General features: G+C 45.1%; 1 protein-coding gene across 1 annotated transcript in view; it reads right to left on the bottom strand.

The window, feature by feature from the left end:
- Positions 1-16,615, bottom strand: part of LOC109879550 (ras-related C3 botulinum toxin substrate 2-like) — a 31,234-nt gene extending 14,619 nt beyond the window's left edge. The window contains exons 1-4 of the mRNA XM_031811491.1: positions 16,307-16,615; positions 11,490-11,561; positions 11,034-11,151; positions 10,276-10,338 (exon numbers count right to left, since the gene is read on the bottom strand). Coding sequence (XP_031667351.1) covers positions 10,276-10,338; positions 11,034-11,151; positions 11,490-11,561; positions 16,307-16,341 — 288 coding nt within the window. The 5' untranslated portion in view covers positions 16,342-16,615. The remainder of the gene's footprint in view (positions 1-10,275; positions 10,339-11,033; positions 11,152-11,489; positions 11,562-16,306) is intronic.
- Positions 16,616-17,961: the final 1,346 nt, after the last annotated feature.

The raw sequence follows: 17,961 nt of genomic DNA on the forward strand, positions 1-17,961 counted from the left end.
AACTGAGCTGCACTTCCTAACCTCCTGCCCAATGTATGACCATATTAGAGAGACATATTTCCCTCAGATTACACAGATCCACAAAGAATTCGAAAACAAATACAATTTTGAAAAACTCCCATATCTACTGGGTGAAATTCCACAGTGTGCCATCACAGCAGCAAGATTTGTGACCTGTTGCCATGAGAAAAGGGCAACCAGTGAAGAACAAACACCATTGTAAATACAACCCATATTTATGCTTATTTATTTTATCTTGTGTCCTTTAGCCATTTGTACATTGTTAGAACACTGTATATATATATAATATGACATTTGTAATGTCTTTACTGTTTTGAAACTTCTGTATGTGTAATGTTTACAGTTAATTTTTGTTGTTTTTCACTTTATATATTCACTTTGTATGTTGTCTACCTCACTTGCTTTGGCAATGTTAACACATGTTTCCCATGCCAATAAAGCCCTTGAATTGAATTGAATTGAATTGAGAGAGAGAGAGAGGGAGAGAGAGAGAGAGAGAGAGAGCAATATTTAATTATCTACCCTTAGCCACCAGTCATCCTCACCTCTGGATACCAGTGACCCAACCAAATCATGAGAAAACAAAAAGATAATTACTTGACACATTGGAAAGAATTAACAAAAAAACAGAGCAAACTAGAATGCTATTTGGCCCTAAACAGAGAGTACACAGTGGCAGAATACCTGTCCACTGTGACTGACCCAAACTTAAGGAAAGCGTTGACTAAGTTTGACTTAGTGAGCATAGCCTTGCTTTTGAGAAAGGCCGCCGTAGACAGACCTGGCTCTCAAGAGAAGACAGGCTATGTGCACACTGTCCACAAAATGAGGTGGAAACTGAGCTGCACTTCCTGACCTCCTGTCCAACGTATGACCATATTAGAGATACATATTTCCCTCAGATTACACAGATCCACAAAGAATTTGAAAAAACCGAATCCAATTTGGAAAAAGTCCCATATCTACTGGGTGAAATTCCACAGTGTTCCATCACAGCAGCAAGATTTGTGACCTGTTGCCACAAGAAAAGGGCAACCAGTGAAGAACAAACACCATTGTAAATACAACCCATATTTATGCTTATTTATTTTCCCTTGTGTACTTTAACCATTTGTACATTGTTAAAACACTGTATATATATACTATGACATTTGTAATGTCTTTCTTGTTTAGAAACTTCTGTATGTGTAATGTTTACTGTTAAGTTTCATTGTTTATTTCACTTTTGTATATTATCTACCTCACTTGCTTTGTCAGTGTTAACACATGTTTCCCATGCCAATAAAACCCCTGAGAGAGAGAGAGAGAGACAGAGAGAGAGAGAGAGAGAGAGAGAGAGAGAGAGAGAGACGACACGACACAGTGGGAGAGAGAGGGGAGAAAGAGAGGGTGACTGTCAGGTATCCCTCCAGAACTGTTACACACCTGGCCGGTATTCCATTTGATTAGTAATTGTATAAGTGTGCCCTTTGTTCACGGTTGGTTATTGTTGCCATGTCCGTTGGTCGTGTGAGTACCTGTGCTCTGTTGTTCTAGCTTTTGGTACACTGTGTCCTATGATAAATATACTGTATGTGGGTACACTGTGTCCTATGATAAATATACTGTATGTGGGTACACTGTGTCCTATGATAAATATACTCTATGTGGGTACACTGTGTCCTATGATAAATACTACTGTATGTGGGTACACTGTGTCCTATGATAAATTTACTGTATGTGGGTACACTGTGTCCTATGATAAATATACTTACTGTATGTGGGTACACTGTGTCCTATGATAAATATACTGTATGTGGGTACACTGTGTCCTATGATAAATATACTGTATGTGGGTACACTGTGTCCTATGATAAATATACTGTATGTAGGTACACTGTGTCCTATGATAAATATACTTACTGTATGTGGGTACACTGTGTCCTATGATAAATATACTGTATGTGGGTACACTGTGTCCTATGATAAATATACTGTATGTAGGTACACTGTGTCCTATGATAAATATACTGTATGTAGGTACACTGTGTCCTATGATAAATATACTGTATGTAGGTACACTGTGTCCTATGATAAATATACTGTATGTAGGTACACTGTGTCCTATGATAAATATACTGTGTCGGTACACACACACACAAACACACTTGAGCATACGGATAGAAACTCAACACAAAGAGGAAGCATCATTCCATCATGTTGTGACCCATAGCAACACTATGATAATCTAGTATCGGCATAGAACAACATTTGCGGTATAGGGACCCGGTCGTCATGGCGACAACAGTAAAACAGCAAGGAGAAACAGAAAACTCTAAAATACTTTTGGCATTGGATGGAGAAGAGAGTGAAGGGGCAACAGAATTAACATGAGTGGATTGTGTAATGTGAGCTAGCTATTGGGAAAAATCCTTACAAACAAGACTAGATATGTCTTAAAAGCCAGATCCAAATGGAGCGTTCTGAAGAGTCTCTTCAGATGAGAAGAGACTAAAAGGCTGTGGATTCTACTCAATAGAAAGTGTGTGTGTCATTGTGACATCACTACTACTCTATATGTGCGACACATAGTCTCATTCAATTAAAACTATGCATATGCACTAGACCAAGTATAGACTATCTACATGTACCCTGCCATGGACTCCACCTGTGACCGCTGCCAGGGGGACCAGCCACTTTACTGCCCAGGTTCTAGTCGTGTCCCATGGTCAAACCATACCGGTTACATATGGTCCATACTCTGTCAGATGTTTGGGGGTGACTAGGTAACTCTGCCCCCTAGAGGTTCTCCTCACCTTAACTCCAGCCGTGACAAGGTTATGAACAACAAAGTGTGATGTTGTTGCATGTGTTACCGTGCTGGTCAGATGGTTCCTCTTACTGGAACAACTGTAGTGCTCCATCACACACTACATCAGGGCTGTCAACTCATTTTGACCCTGGGGTCTCAATCGCTCCTCCACGAGGGCCAGAGGGAGGGCCACGCTGAAAATCGGTAACATTTAATCACCGTCAACATTTGGAAAAAATAGTCCTCTATCCATCGTTTAGGAATTTTCAATGCTCCCTAACTTTCTAGCTTTAATTTCGGTTATTATTAGCGAGATGGACACAGTCAAGAAGACCTCTTTTACACTACTTGGGAAACCTGTCTGTTATACTTATACTGAACCAGTATGTCCTTTGTGAGGAAACATCATTGTTGATTGGTAACATAGACCCAGGTGTTGCTACACCTCCGTTGTTACATGAAATACATGTGTTCTGATGTTTTTGTCTCATATTACCACTGATTTATTTATACTTTCCTTAAATCAGACAAACATTGTGAGGGGCATTTGTTTTGAGGGGCAGGACATGGGTTGGGTGGGTTACTTTCTAAATGTAATCCATTACAGTTACTAGTTACCTGTCCAAAACTGTCATCAGTAGCGTAACTTTTGGAATACTCAAAACTCAGAAACGTAATCTGATTACTTTCACGTGTTTGGTGTCATCATAGTGGTCTCTGACTGGACAGACTCACTCAGCTGGAACAAACTTCAACTTCAATGTTTTTAATGCTGATTTGAATGTTATGGAGAAAACAGAAAGGTTTCATCAATTATTTTGTCACAAACATCCTTTATGATTTATGATTTTCAAGTAATCCAAGTAGTAATTATCTAGTTTTTCAAAAGTATCTGTAATCTGATTGCATTATTTTAGCTGGTAACGTAACGGATTACAGTTACAGTTTGTTTGTAATCAGATTACATGAAATCAGTTACTCCGCAACCCTGGGCGGGACTGCTCAACCCTTTTCCATAGGACCCTTGCTTGTACGGTTCTCTGCTCTGACCCTAACCTGGTTCACCTGACCTGGTTCATCTTACAACAAACATATATTTATTAACATCTGGGTCAGGAGCTAGAGGGGAGGACACACTGGGAGTGGGTCTCTGTGGAGGGGATGGAGCGGCCTGGGAGTGGGTCTCTGGGGAGGGGGTGGAGCGGCCTGGGAGTGGGTCTCTGGGGAGGGGGTGGAGCGGCCTGGGAGTGGGTCTCTGGGGAGGGGGTGGAGCGGCCTGGGAGTGTCTCTGGGGAGGGGGTGGAGCGGCCTGGGAGTGGGTCTCTGGGGAGGGGGTGGAGAGGCCTGGGAGTGGGTCTCTGGGGAGGGGGTGGAGCGGCCTGGGAGTGGGTCTCTGGGGAGGGGGTGGAGCGGCCTGGGAGTGGGTCTCTGGGGAGGGGGTGGAGCGGCCTGGGAGTGGGTCTCTGGGGAGGGGATGGAGAGGCCTGGGAGTGGGTCTCTGGGGAGGGGATGGAGAGGCCTGGGAGTGGGTCTCTGGGGAGGGGGTGGCGCGGCCTGGGAGTGGGTCTCTGGGGAGGGGGTGGAGAGGCCTGGGAGTGGGTCTCTGGGGAGGCGGTGGAGAGGCCTGGGAGTGGGTCTCTGGGGAGGGGGTGGAGCGGCCTGGGAGTGGGTCTCTGGGGAGGGGGTGGAGCGGCCTGGGAGTGGGTCTCTGGGGAGGGGGTGGAGCGGCCTGGGAGTGGGTCTCTGGGGAGGGGGTGGAGCGTCCTGGGAGTGGGTCTCTGGGGAGGGGGTGGAGCGGCCTGGGAGTGGGTCTCTGGGGAGGGGGTGGAGCGGCCTGGGAGTGGATCTCTGGGGAGGGGATGGAGAGGCCTGGGAGTGAGTCTCTGGGGAGGGGATGGAGAGGCCTGGGAGTGGGTCTCTGGGGAGGGGGTGGAGAGGCCTGGGAGTGGGTCTCTGGGGAGGGGGTGGAGCAGCCTGGGAGTGGGTCTCTGGGGAGGGGGTGGAGCAGCCTGGGAGTGGGTCTCTGGGGAGGGGGTGGAGAGGCCTGGGAGTGGGTCTCTGGGGAGGGGGTGGAGAGGCCTGGGAGTGGGTCTCTGGGGAGGGGGTGGAGAGGCCTGGGAGTGGGTCTCTGGGGAGGGGGTGGAGAGGCCTGGGAGTGGGTCTCTGGGGAGGGGATGGAGAGGCCTGGGAGTGGGTCTCTGGGGAGGGGATGGAGCAGCCTGGGAGTGGGTCTCTGGGGAGGAGGGTGGAGCAGCCTGGGAGTGGGTATCTGGGGAGGGGGTGGAGAGGCCTGGGAGTGGGTCTCTGGGGAGGGGGCATGATTATGTGTTAATGTCTTTGTATTTGAACACTACAGAACTCCTGTGTTAAAATAAATAAACAACTTATTGTTTAATATTATAATCATTTTCTAAACATTGGCCTTGTGTGGCGGGGCCGCCTGGCCCTCTCCCGGGGGAACCATCCCCGTTTGGCCCTCTCCCGGGGTACCCATCCCCGTGTGGCCCTCTCCCGGGGGACCCAACCCATGTGGCCCTCTCCCGGGGTACCCATCCCCGTGTGGCCCTCTCCCGGGGGACCGATCCCCGTGTGGCCCTCTCCCGGGGGACCCAACCCATGTGGCCCTCTTCCGGGGGACCTAACCCATGTGGCCCTCTCCCGGGGGACCCAACCCCATGTGGCCCTCTCCCGGGGGACCCAACCCATGTGGCCCTCTCCCGGGGGACCCAACCCATGTGGCCCTCTCCCGGGGGACCCATCCCCGTGTGGCCCTCTCCCGGGGGACCCAACCCCGTGTGGCCCTCTCCCGGGGGACCCACCCCCGTGTGGCCCTCTGCTCCGGCCCTGACCCAATGCACCTGACATCTAATAGATATTTAACACCTTCATCAGCTTCCTCACTATGTAGTCTTGCCATCAATATGTTCATAGTTTATTGCAGTATGAAAGAAGTCCTATTTGAGAATTTATGTCACACAACCAGCCTCTCTCCACCTGAAGAAGGAAATGATAGTTTTGTTATGTTGCATCATTAAAGCTACAATCCTTAATCGAAACAATAACAAACGCCCCTGTTTCGCTAAAAAGCTACGGTAAGGGGCTGGAGAAATGTAACTATTCTCAAATTCATAGACAGAGCTAAGGATGCAAGGACTGGCCATCCATGATATCAAATGTATCATTTTAAGCATGTTTTGAGGCTATACAGTATTAGTTTACATTTGAGTTAAACAAGCTTGTATTTTGGGTTCTGATGGGGTACGACAGTTAAAGAGGATGGAGGATGGCTTTCACTTCAGCAGTAATAAATTCATGAACTTCTTTGAGGAAAAGATCATGATTATCAGAAAGCAAATTACGGACTCCTCTTTAAATCTGCGTATTCCGTCAAAGCTCAGTTGTCCTGAGTCTGCACAACTCTGCCAGGACCTAGGATCAAGAGAGACACTCAAGTGTTTTAGTACTATATCTCTTGACACAATGATGAAAATAATCATGGCCTCTAAACCTTCAAGCTGCATACTGGACCCTATTCCAACTAAACTGCTTTCTGTGCTTGGCCCTCCTATGATGAACATAATAAACGGCTCCCTGTCCACCGGATGTGTACCAAACTCACTAAAAATGGCAGTAATAAAGCCTCTCTTGAAAAAGCCGAACCTTGACCCAGAAAATATAAAAAACTTTCGGCCTATATCGAATCTTCCATTCCTCTCAAAATTTTTAGAAAAGGCTGTTGCGCAGCAACTCACTGCCTTCCTGAAGACAAACAATGTATACGAAATGCTTCAGTCTGGATTTAGACCCCATCAAAGCACTGAGACTGCACTTGTGAAGGTGTTAAATGACCTTTTAATGGCATCAGACCGAGGCTCGGCATCTGTCCTCGTGCTCCTAGACCTTAGTGCTGCTACCATCGATCACCACATTCTTTTGGAGAGATTGGAAACCCAAATTGGTCTATACGGAGAAGTTCTGGATTCGTTTAGATCTCATCTGTCGGAAAGATATCAGTTTGTCTCTGTGAATGGTTTGTCCTCTGACAAATCAACTGTAAATTTCGGTGTTCCTCAAGGTTCCGTTTTAGGACCACTGTTGTTTTCACTATATATTTTACCTCTTGGGGATGTCATTCGAAAACGTAATGTTAACTTTCACTGCTATGCGGATGACACACAGCTGTACATTTCAATGAGACATGGTGAAGCCCCAAAATTGCACTCGCTAGAAGCCTGTGTTTCAGACATAAGGAAGTGGATGGCTGCAAACGTTCTACTTTTAAACTCGGACAAAACAGAGATGCTTGTTCTAGGTCCCAAGAAACAAAGAGATCTTCTGTTGAATCTGACAATTAATCTTGATGGTTGTACAGTCGTCTCAAATAAAACTGTGAAGGACCTCGGCGTTACTCTGGACCCTGATCTCTCTTTTGAAGAACATATCAAGACTGTTGGTGGTTGAAGATATCCCTCTAGTGGTGTGGGGGCTGTGCTTTGGCAAAGTGGGTGGGGTTATATCCTTCCTGTTTGGCCCTGTCCGGGGGTGTCCTCGGATGGGGCCACAGTGTCTCCTGACCCCTCCTCTCTCAGCCTCCAGTATTTATGCTGCAGTAGTTTATGTGTCGGGGGGCTGGGGTCAGTTTGTTATATCTGGAGTACTTCTCCTGTCCTATTCGGTGTCCTGTGTGAATCTAAGTGTGCGTTCTCTAATTCTCTCCTTCTCTCTTTCTTTCTCTCTCTCGGAGGACCTGAGCCCTAGGACCATGCCCCAGGACTACCTGACATGATGACTCCTTGCTGTCCCCAGTCCACCTGGCCATGCTGCTGTTCCAGTTTCAACTGACCTGAGCCCTAGGACCATGCCCCAGGACTACCTGACATGATGACTCCTTGCTGTCCCCAGTCTACCTGGCCATGCTGCTGCTCCAGTTTCAACTTCCACCTGACTGTGCTGCTGCTCTAGTTTCAACTGTTCTGCCTTATTATTATTCGACCATGCTGGTCATTTATGAACATTGAACATCTTGACCATGTTCTGTTATAATCTCCACCCGGCACAGCCAGAAGAGGACTGGCCACCCCACATAGCCTGGTTCCTCTCTAGGTTTCTTCCTAGGTATTTCTAGGGAGTTTTTCCTAGCCACCGTGCTTCTACACCTGCATTGCTTGCTGTTTGGGGTTTTAGGCTGGGTTTCTGTACAGCACTTTGAGATATCAGCTGATGTACGAAGGGCTATATAAATAAATTTGATTTGATTTGATTTGACTGTTTCAAGGACAGCTTTTTTCCATCTACGTAACGTTCCAAAAATCAGAAACTTTCTGTCCAAAAATGATGCAGAAAAATGTATCAATGCTTTTGTCACTTCTAGGTTAGACTACTGCAATGCTCTACTTTCCGGCTACCCGGATAAAGCACTAAATAAACTTCAATTAGTGCTAAATACGGCTGCTAGAATCCTGACTAGAACCAAACAATTTGATCATATTACTCCAGTGCTAGCCTCCCTACACTGGCTTCCTGTCAAGGCAAGGGCTGATTTCAAGGTTTTACTGCTAACCTACAAAGTATTACATGGGCTTGCTCCTACCTATCTCTCTGATTTGGTCCTGCCGTACATACCTACACGTACGCTACGGTCAGAAGACACAGGCCTCCTAATTGTCCTTGGAATTTCTAAGCAAACAGCTGGAGGCAGGGCTTTCTCCTATAGAGCTCCATTTTTATGGAATGGTCTGCCTACCCATGTGAGAGACGCAAACTCGGTCTCAACCTTTAAGTCTTTACTGAAGACTCATCTCTTCAGTGGGTCATATGATTGAGTGTAGTCTGGCCCAGGAGTGTGAAGGTGAACGGAAAGGCTCTGGAGCAACGAACCGCCCTTGCTGTCTCTGCCTGGCCGGTTCCCCTCTTTCCACTGGGATTCTCTGCCTCTAACCCTATTACAGGGTTAGAGGCAGAGTCACTGCCTTACTAGGGCTCTTTCATACCATCCCTAGGAGTCACTTGAGTGGGTTGAGTCACTGATGTGATCTTCCTGTCTGGTTGCCCCTGTCTGGTTGCCTTGGGTTGTGCCGTGCCGTGGCGGAGATCTTTGTGGGCTATACTCATCCTTGTCTCAGGATGGTAAATTGGTGGTTGAAGATATCCCTCTAGTGGTGTGGGGGCTGTGCTTTGGCAAAGTGGGTGGGGTTATATCCTTCCTGTTTGGCCCTGTCCGGGGGTGTCATCGGATGGGGCCACAGTGTCTCCTGACCCCTCCTGTCTCAGCCTCCAGTGTTTATGCTGCAGTAGTTTATGTGTCAGTTTGGGTCAGTTTGTTATATCTGGAGTACTTCTCCTGTCCTATCCGGTGTCCTGTGTGAATTTAAGTATGCTCTCTCTAATTCTCTCTTTCTTTCTCTCTCTTGGAGGACCTGAGCCCTAGGACCATGCCTCAGGACTACCTGGCATGATGACTCCTTGCTGTACCCAGTCCACCTGGCCGTGCTGCTGCTCCAGTTTCAACTGTTCTGCCCGTGATTATTATTATTTGACCATGCTGGTCATTTATGAACATTTTAACATCGTGGCCATGTTCTGTTATAATCTCCACCCGGCACAGCCAGAAGAGGACTGGCCACCCCACATAGCCTGGTTCCTCTCTAGGTTTCTTCCTAGGTTTTGGCCTTTCTAGGGAGTTTTTCCTAGCCACCGTGCTTCTACACCTGCATTACTTGCTGTTTGGCTGGGTTTCTGTGCAGCATTTTGAGATATCAGCTGATGTAAGAAGGGCTATATAAATAAATTTGATTTGATTTAAAGCTTATGAGTCATTTATAAGGTATATTCTTCAAGAATCAATAGCTACATATTAGTAGTTTATAAGTCCGAAAATGGATGTAGCAACTAAGGATTCTAGCTTTAATATGTGAAAACTAATAAAAGAAGAATTAATATCTCAAATAAAAATGTCAAGGTTCTTGTTCCCAAGTGATGACGGCTGTTTTGTGTGTCGCATTTCACACCCACACTGTTCTGTCGCAACGCTGAATAGACTTTGTAGACATAATGAAAAGATCTTGAAAATAATAATGAAAAGATGTTTAAATATATCCAAAGCGCTTTCACTGGACTAGAGGTGATGGAGGAGAGAGTAGGCTCCACACAGTAGGAGCAAACAGTCCCTCTGACAGTGTGGGGACACACCGCCATCTAGTGGTCAATACTAGGACATGCACTTTGAATCCTCACTGACATTTCCGTTATGGCTCAATTCAATTCACCTCCATACAGCTTTATGTTTTATGGAACTTAATTCAACTTTGGTTCAGTCAATTCTGCAGGCTGAATATTCAATTACCAATTAACATGTTGAAAAGACATTATGGAAAATAATTGGGAAATTTCAATGAATGAATGATTGAATTTTACAACGCCAACCCTGAATGTGATAGATACAGGTAGAATCTAGAGATGATCACCTTGGCTCTGACGTTCTCGTAGGAGGCTGGGCTCACCAGAGAGAAACAGATGAGGAACACATCCTGAGAGAGAAAGTGAGAGAGAGAGAGAGAGAGAGAGAGAGAGAGAGACAGAGAGAGAGAGACAGAGAGAGAGAGAGCTCTATGCATTAGACTCAATTAGGTTTGTGTGTGTGTGTGTGTGTGTGTGTGTGTGTGTGTGTGTGTGTGTGTGTGTGTGTGTGTGTGTGTGTGTGTGTGTGTGTGTGTGTGTGTGTGTGTGTGTGTGTGTGTGTGTGTAAATGATATATAAATGTGTGTGTGTGTGTGTGTGTCTATATTATATATAAATAAGTGTGTGTGTGTGTGTATTATATATAAATAAATGTGTGTGTGTGTGTGTATATTATATATACAGTGGGCCCAAAAAGTATTTAGTCAGCCACCAATTGTGCAAGTTCTCCCACTTAAAAAGATGACAATTGCACAATTGGTGGCTGATTAAATACTTTTTTGCCCCACTGTAAATAAATGTGTGCGTGTGCGTGTGTATATTATATGTAAATAATTGTGTGCGTGTGCGTGTGTATATTATATGTAAATAATTGTGTGCGTGTGCGTGTGTATATTATATGTAAATAATTGTGTGCGTGTGCGTGTGTATATTATATGTAAATAATTGTGTGCGTGTGCGTGTGTATATTATATGTAAATAATTGTGTGCGTGTGCGTGTGTATATTATATATAAATAAATGTGTATGTGTGTGATTGTATGTACCGTCTGTGGGTAGGACAGTGGTCTCAGTCTGTCATAGTCCTCCTGTCCTGCTGTATCCCAGAGACCCAGGTTGACTGGCTTACTGTCCACCATCACATTGGCTGAGTAGTTATCAAAGCTGAGGGAGAGAACACACACACTTTTCTAGTGTACTGTACATATCAAGTGTGTGTGTGTGTGTGTGTGTGTGTGTGTGTGTGTGTGTGTACGGTACATATCAAGTGTGTGTGTGTGTGTGTACGGTACATATCAAGTGTGTGTGTGTGTGTGTGTACTGTACTGTACATATCAAGTCTGTGTGTGTGTGTGTGTGTACTGTACATATCGTGTGTGTGTGTGTGTGTACTGTACATATCGTGTGTGTGTGTGTGTGTGTGTGTGTGTGTGTGTGTGTGTGTGTGTGTGTGTGTGTGTGTGTGTGTGTGTGTGTGTGTGTGTGTGTGTGTGTGTACTCACACAGTAGGGATATATTCTCCAGGGAAAGCGTTGGTTGTGTAGCTGATGAGAAGACATGTTTTCCCCACAGCTCTGAAACACACAGGGAAAATACACATCAATGTTTTCAATAGGACCCAATGGTCATTTAAACATCTCTGAAACACACAGGGAAAATATACATCAATGTTTTCAATAGGACTCAATGGTCATTTAAACATCTATAACCTTAACCATTAGTGGGGGAAATGCAACATCCCACTGGTCAAAGCAACATCCCACTGGTCAAAGCAACATCCCACTGGTCAATGCAACATCCCACTGGTCAAAGCAACATCCCACTGGTCAATGCAAAATCCCACTGGTCAATGCAACATCCCACTGGTCAATGCAACATCCCACTGGTCAATGCAACATCCCACTGGTCAAAGCAACATCCCACTGGTCAATGCAACATCCCACTGGTCAATGCAACATCCCATTGGTCAATGCAACATCCCACTGGTCAAAGCAACATCCCACTGGTCAATGCAACATCCCACTGGTCAATGAAACATCCCACTGGTCATTGCAACATCCCACTGGTCAATGCAACATCCCACTGGTCAATGCAACATCCCACTGGTCAATGCAACATCCCACTGGTCAAAGCAACATCCCACTGGTCAATGCAACATCCCACTGGTCAAAGCAACATCCCACTGGTCAATGCAACATCCCACTGGTCAATGCAACATCCCATTGGTCAATGCAACATCCCACTGGTCAAAGCAACATCCCACTGGTCAATGCAACATCCCACTGGTCAATGAAACATCCCACTGGTCATTGCAACATCCCACTAGTCAAAGCAACATCCCACTGGTCAATGCAACATCCCACTGGTCAATGCAACATCCCACTGGTCAATGCAACATCCCACTGGTCAATGCAACATCCCACTAGTCAAAGCAACATCCCACTGGTCAATGCAACATCCCACTGGTCAATGCAACATCCCACTGGTCAATGCAACATCCCACTGGTCAAAGCAACATCCCACTGGTCAAAGCAACATCCCACTGGTCAAAGCAACATCCCACTGGTCAATGCAACATCCCACTGGTCAAAGCAACATCCCACTGGTCAATGCAACATCCCACTGGTCAATGCAACATCCCACTGGTCAATGCAACATCCCACTGGTCAATGCAACATCCCACTGGTCAATGCAACATCCCACTGGTCAAAGCAACATCCCACTGGTCAATGCAACATCCCACTGGTCAATGCAACATCCCACTGGTCAATGCAACATCCCACTGGTCAAAGCAACATCCCACTGGTCAATGCAACATCCCACTGGTCAATGCAACATCCCACTGGTCAAAGCAACATCCCACTAGTCAATGCAACATCCCACTGGTCAATGCAACATCCCACTGGTCAAAGCAACATCCCACTGGTCAAAGCAACATCCCACTGGTCAAAGCAACATCCCACTGGTCAAAGCAACATCCCACTGGTCAATGCAACATCCCACTGGTCAATGCAACATCCCACTGGTCAATGCAACATCCCACTGGTCAAAGCAACATCCCACTGGTCAATGCAACATCCCACTGGTCAATGCAACATCCCACTGGTCAAAGCAACATCCCACTGGTCAATGCAACATCCCACTGGTCAATGCAACATCCCACTGGTCAATGCAACATCCCACTGGTCAATGCAACATCCCACTGGTCAAAGCAACATCCCACTGTGAAAACACTGGTTGAATCAACGTTGTTTCCATGTCATTTCAGGAAAAAAAAGATGACATTGAATCAACGTACAAAACTGATTGAATTTGCAAAAAGTCGTCAACTTTGAACCTGAATCCAATGACAGGATGACATGTTGGTTGGTTTCATGTTGAGTTCACGTTAGTTGATAACTCAACCAAATGTAAATCCAAACTAGACGTTGACATGACGTCTGTGCCCAGTGGGTTCCCTACACTGTTTCAACACATGAAATAGACAATGAAAACATTGAAGCATTTTCTCTGTTCCATATCCAACAGCTCAACCAAAGAACTCCAGTCTGAACAAAGGAAGCTGGGTTTGGCCATAAACAACGAGTAAGCATAGTTCAAGGTGAATCAACCAATCACATTCCACTACCCCAACGTGTCCTGTCATGTCTCAACTTCCTCAACATCATGACTTGGGTTAGAACTACATCAGGGTGTTGAGTAATACGTGAACTATCTTCTTCCTCCTCGGCAGACATCTTGTTTTTCCACTGAACCGTTGTTGAAGAAGACGTAGCATGGCCTTCTAGTATGATGACTACAGGTCTCTATCTTTCAGTCTATCTTCTTCCTCATTGGAAACAACCTGCATCTTCATCACATTAAATATGAGAAAATAAACAAACACAAATACTCTGTAATTTTTCAGTTTGTTTTGTACTCAATATTTCCATTTGTGTCATTTTTGCAAACACTCAGATCCAGCGTGCTACTCACAGAGGTCACAGAGGTTGACAAGGGCTCATAACCACGGCAACCAGAGTAGGTCACATGGTTTACAGGAAGCCAGCTTGTGTTTTAGAGAGTGATGAGACTGTCTGGGTTTTTACCATAACCTCCTTCCTCCTTCACCAAAAACACTTGTTTAAGAGACAGAGGCTGGAGACAATGTCTTCATATTATTTGGCATATTACCAAACAGCTAATCGTGATAAACATACAACACTGTAATATATGAGCTAATGTTACAAGCAGGGGGCTTGTGTAAATGATGCTGACAAAATGTGCCAATGGGAACCGGGCCTGTATTCACAAAGCATCTCAGACAAGGCGTGCTGATCTAGGATCAGGTCCCCCATGTCTCGTTCTTTGTGATCTCAAAGCCTAAACTGATTCTAGATCAGCACTCCTACTCTGAGACACTTTGTGAATACGAGCCCTGATTAAAACTGTCAGTCAGGCAGCACTGAAAAACAGGAAATAGATCCTTTTTGGTATTTATCTCACATTCCCCAGGTTCCATGTAGAACCCTTTCCACAGAGTGTTCTATATGGAACCCATGATCTCCCTCCCCTCCTTCTCTCTTACCACCCATCCCTTTACAATCACCTGTTTAGGTAAATCATCTATTGAATAATAACCTGTGAAGTGAACTCACCGGTTAGTGTACACTGAAAACAGGTTGTTTACACTCTCCATGTCCCAACTGGCACCCTATTCCCTATATAGTGCACTACTTTTGACCAGAACCCCATCGGGAATAGGGTGCAATTTGGTACACAGACAATAACTGTTTGGACACTGATGTCCCCTCATCTTTTATAGCTGATGGACTTCATGACACAATGAATATGACAACAACAACACTCCCCTCTCTGTAAGGCCATGTTCCCCTCTCCTAACAATATGACCTCTACCTCATCATCTCTCAGTGTCCTAGTAAACCAGGTCTGATAGGACACAGTCCTCTCCTAACAATATGACCTCTACCTCATCATCTCTCAGTGTCCTAGTAAACCAGGTCTGATAGGACACAGTCCTCTCCTAACAATATGACCTCTACCTCATCATCTCTCAGTGTCCTAGTAAACCAGGTCTGATAGGACACAGTCCTCTCCTAACAATATGACCTCTACCTCATCATCTCTCAGTGTCCTAGTAAACCAGGTCTGATAGGACACAGTCCTCTCCTAACAATATGACCTCTACCTCATCATCTCTCAGTGTCCTAGTAAACCAGGTCTGATAGGACATCTTGGGGTCCAGTGTTTTAACATACCTCACAATTCCATGAATTCACAGACAACGTCAAGAATGAGAACAGAAATGGGGGCCTCCATACAAACTGTAGATGAGAACCCTGACTTTTGTCACTGACCCACCAAACAAACTGTGTGTGACATGACACACCTTTGAGTTGCAAAACACAACCTTGAACATGTCAGACAAGTGAACTGAAATCAAGCTGTATACACTATAGATAGGACGACTGGTCCATGTGTTATGACCATCAATAACAGAGATAGATTTACCAACCACTCTATTCTATTATATTATATTATGAGCCAATCAAATCACTCCTTCATGATGTGTGTATTTACCTTGTTTCAGCTGCTCTGAACAACACATGTTGTGCTTCCCAAATGGCACTCTACTTCCTTATATAGTGCCTTCCTGTTGAACAAGGCCCAGGGGCTCTGGTGAAAAGTAGTGCACTACATAGGGAATTAGGTGCCATTTGGGACACTGTCCCAGTGATCCTCTTACAAGGCAGCATTTTAAATGCATGTCCTGGCGTGTATAATACAGCTGCTATGACTGTGTTGGTTTCTCCTACCCACAACCACGACTGTCCCATGTTACATAGTGCTCTATTCTGCCATACGAGTCCATTGAAGTTGGCTTTAGGGTTCAGATTCAATAGAGCTGGATGAAAGATAGTAGTTGTCTGTTAGTCAACTCATGATGAAGTAGGTAATGAGTCGTAGGGAACTGCACTAACTGTGGAAGCTATTTTAACTCTATATCTTTGGACACACCTGATTAGTGGTGTCAACAAACCTCTGGGTCTCTCAACAGACTCATGTTCATAATCTGTTACATGATTTGTGAATGGAAATATCTGTACACGTATTTCTGTAGATGTAAAACCAGAACAGAAAGAGAAGCACTTGAAGTCACCCAGGACAGAGAAAGTGAAGACATCAACAAGCATCCACTCTTGGCTTCACATACTGAGAGGTCAATACAACTCCTATAGGGTTCGATCGCTCATTGAACCAACGACTAAATCACAGCACTAAGATATCATGTGATAAAAACAAAATGAAAAACACTTACCCATCTCCCACAACAACACATTTGATAGCCTGCATCCTGCTTAGCTTCAGTCAGCTCCCGCTTCTCTCTGTGCAACAGTCTGTCAGAGTTTCAGACAGAGAGAAAATAACTGCAACTCAATGCCTCATGCAACAGCAGGAAGTTGCTACAGCACTCACCTCTCTCTCTCTCTCTTTCTCTTCCTCTCTCCCTCTCCCTCTCAATTACTGAGTAATCTCTCTCTCTCTCTCTCTCTCTCTTGATTACTGAGTGATCTCTCTCTCCCTCTCAATTACTGAGTAATCTCTCTCTCCCTCTCAATTACTGAGTAATCTCTCTCTCTCTTGATTACTGAGTGATCTCTCTCTTTCTCCCCCCCCCTCTCTCTCTCTTCCCCCCCACTCCTTCTCTCTCTCTCTCTCTCCCCCCCCCCCTCCTTCTCTCTCTCTCTCTCTCTATATATATATATATATATTACTTGAGTAATCTCTCTCTCTCTTCCTCTCTCTCTCCCTCTCAATTACTGAGTAATCTCTCAATTCAATTCAATTTGCTTTATTGGCATGAAGTAACAATGTACATATTGCAAAGCTTATTTTGGATATTTACAATATAAAAATAAATAAAAATGACAATCAAAAGTGTCAATGGAACAACAGTAACAACAATAACAACAGTAACAACAATAACAACAGTAACAACAATAACCAAGGGTCAAAATAACCATACACTGAACAATAACAATAAGTATACAGTAGAGGACATGTTTAGGGTGATTGGTCTGTCAAACACTGCCCCTTTTATGGCAGGCATCTCTCTGCGTCCTCCCCCAACAGGACGGGTAGCCTATCCTCATCAGAGAGGTCTTTGAGACCTTGAATAAGGATTTCAAATTTGGGAAAATGACACTCTCTAATTGTTTTATATTTTGACATCAATGGCAAGGCTGTGTTCACTGAGCCTGTACTTTGTCAAGGTTTTTCTAAGGTTTTGATCAGTAACCATGGTCAAATAGTTAGCCACGATGTACTGTGGATTTAGGGTCAGATAGCACTGCATTTTGCTTTGTGCTTGTGTTTCCCAATAAGCAATATAGTTTTGTTTTGACTGTGTTGTAATTTGGTTTATCCTGATTGATTGGATGTTCTGGTCCTGAGGCTTCAGTGTTAGTAGAACAGGTTTGTGAACTCAGGACCAGCTGGATGAGGGAACTCTTGTCTTTCTTTTCTCAGCTCTTGGCTTTACAGGTCTTGGTCTCTCTCTTCCTCTCTCTGCCTCTCTCTCTCTCTCTCTCTCTCTCTCTCTCGATTACTGAGTGATCTCTCTCTCTCCCTCTCTGTCTCTCTCTCTCGATTACTGAGTGATCTCTCTCTCTCTCCTCTCTCTCTCTCTCTCTCTCGATTACTGAGTGATCTCTCTCTATCGATCACTGAGTGATCTCTCGCTTTCTCTTCCTCTCTCTCTCTCTCTTCCTATCTCTCGCTATCTCTCTCTCCCTATCTCCGTCTCTCTCTCTGTCTCTCTTTCTCTCTCTCTTTCACTGTTGCAGCATGCACAAACACACACACAGACCCCCCCCCCCCCCCCCCACACACACACAGAAAAGATAGCCTGCCATCACACATTGAAATGCAAGATATGTTTGAAATATTCATCATACATTATACATTATAATC

The sequence above is a fragment of the Oncorhynchus kisutch genome, unplaced genomic scaffold (assembly GCF_002021735.2).
Source record: "Oncorhynchus kisutch isolate 150728-3 unplaced genomic scaffold, Okis_V2 Okis01b-Okis20b_hom, whole genome shotgun sequence".
NCBI classification, from domain to species: domain Eukaryota; kingdom Metazoa; phylum Chordata; class Actinopteri; order Salmoniformes; family Salmonidae; genus Oncorhynchus; species Oncorhynchus kisutch.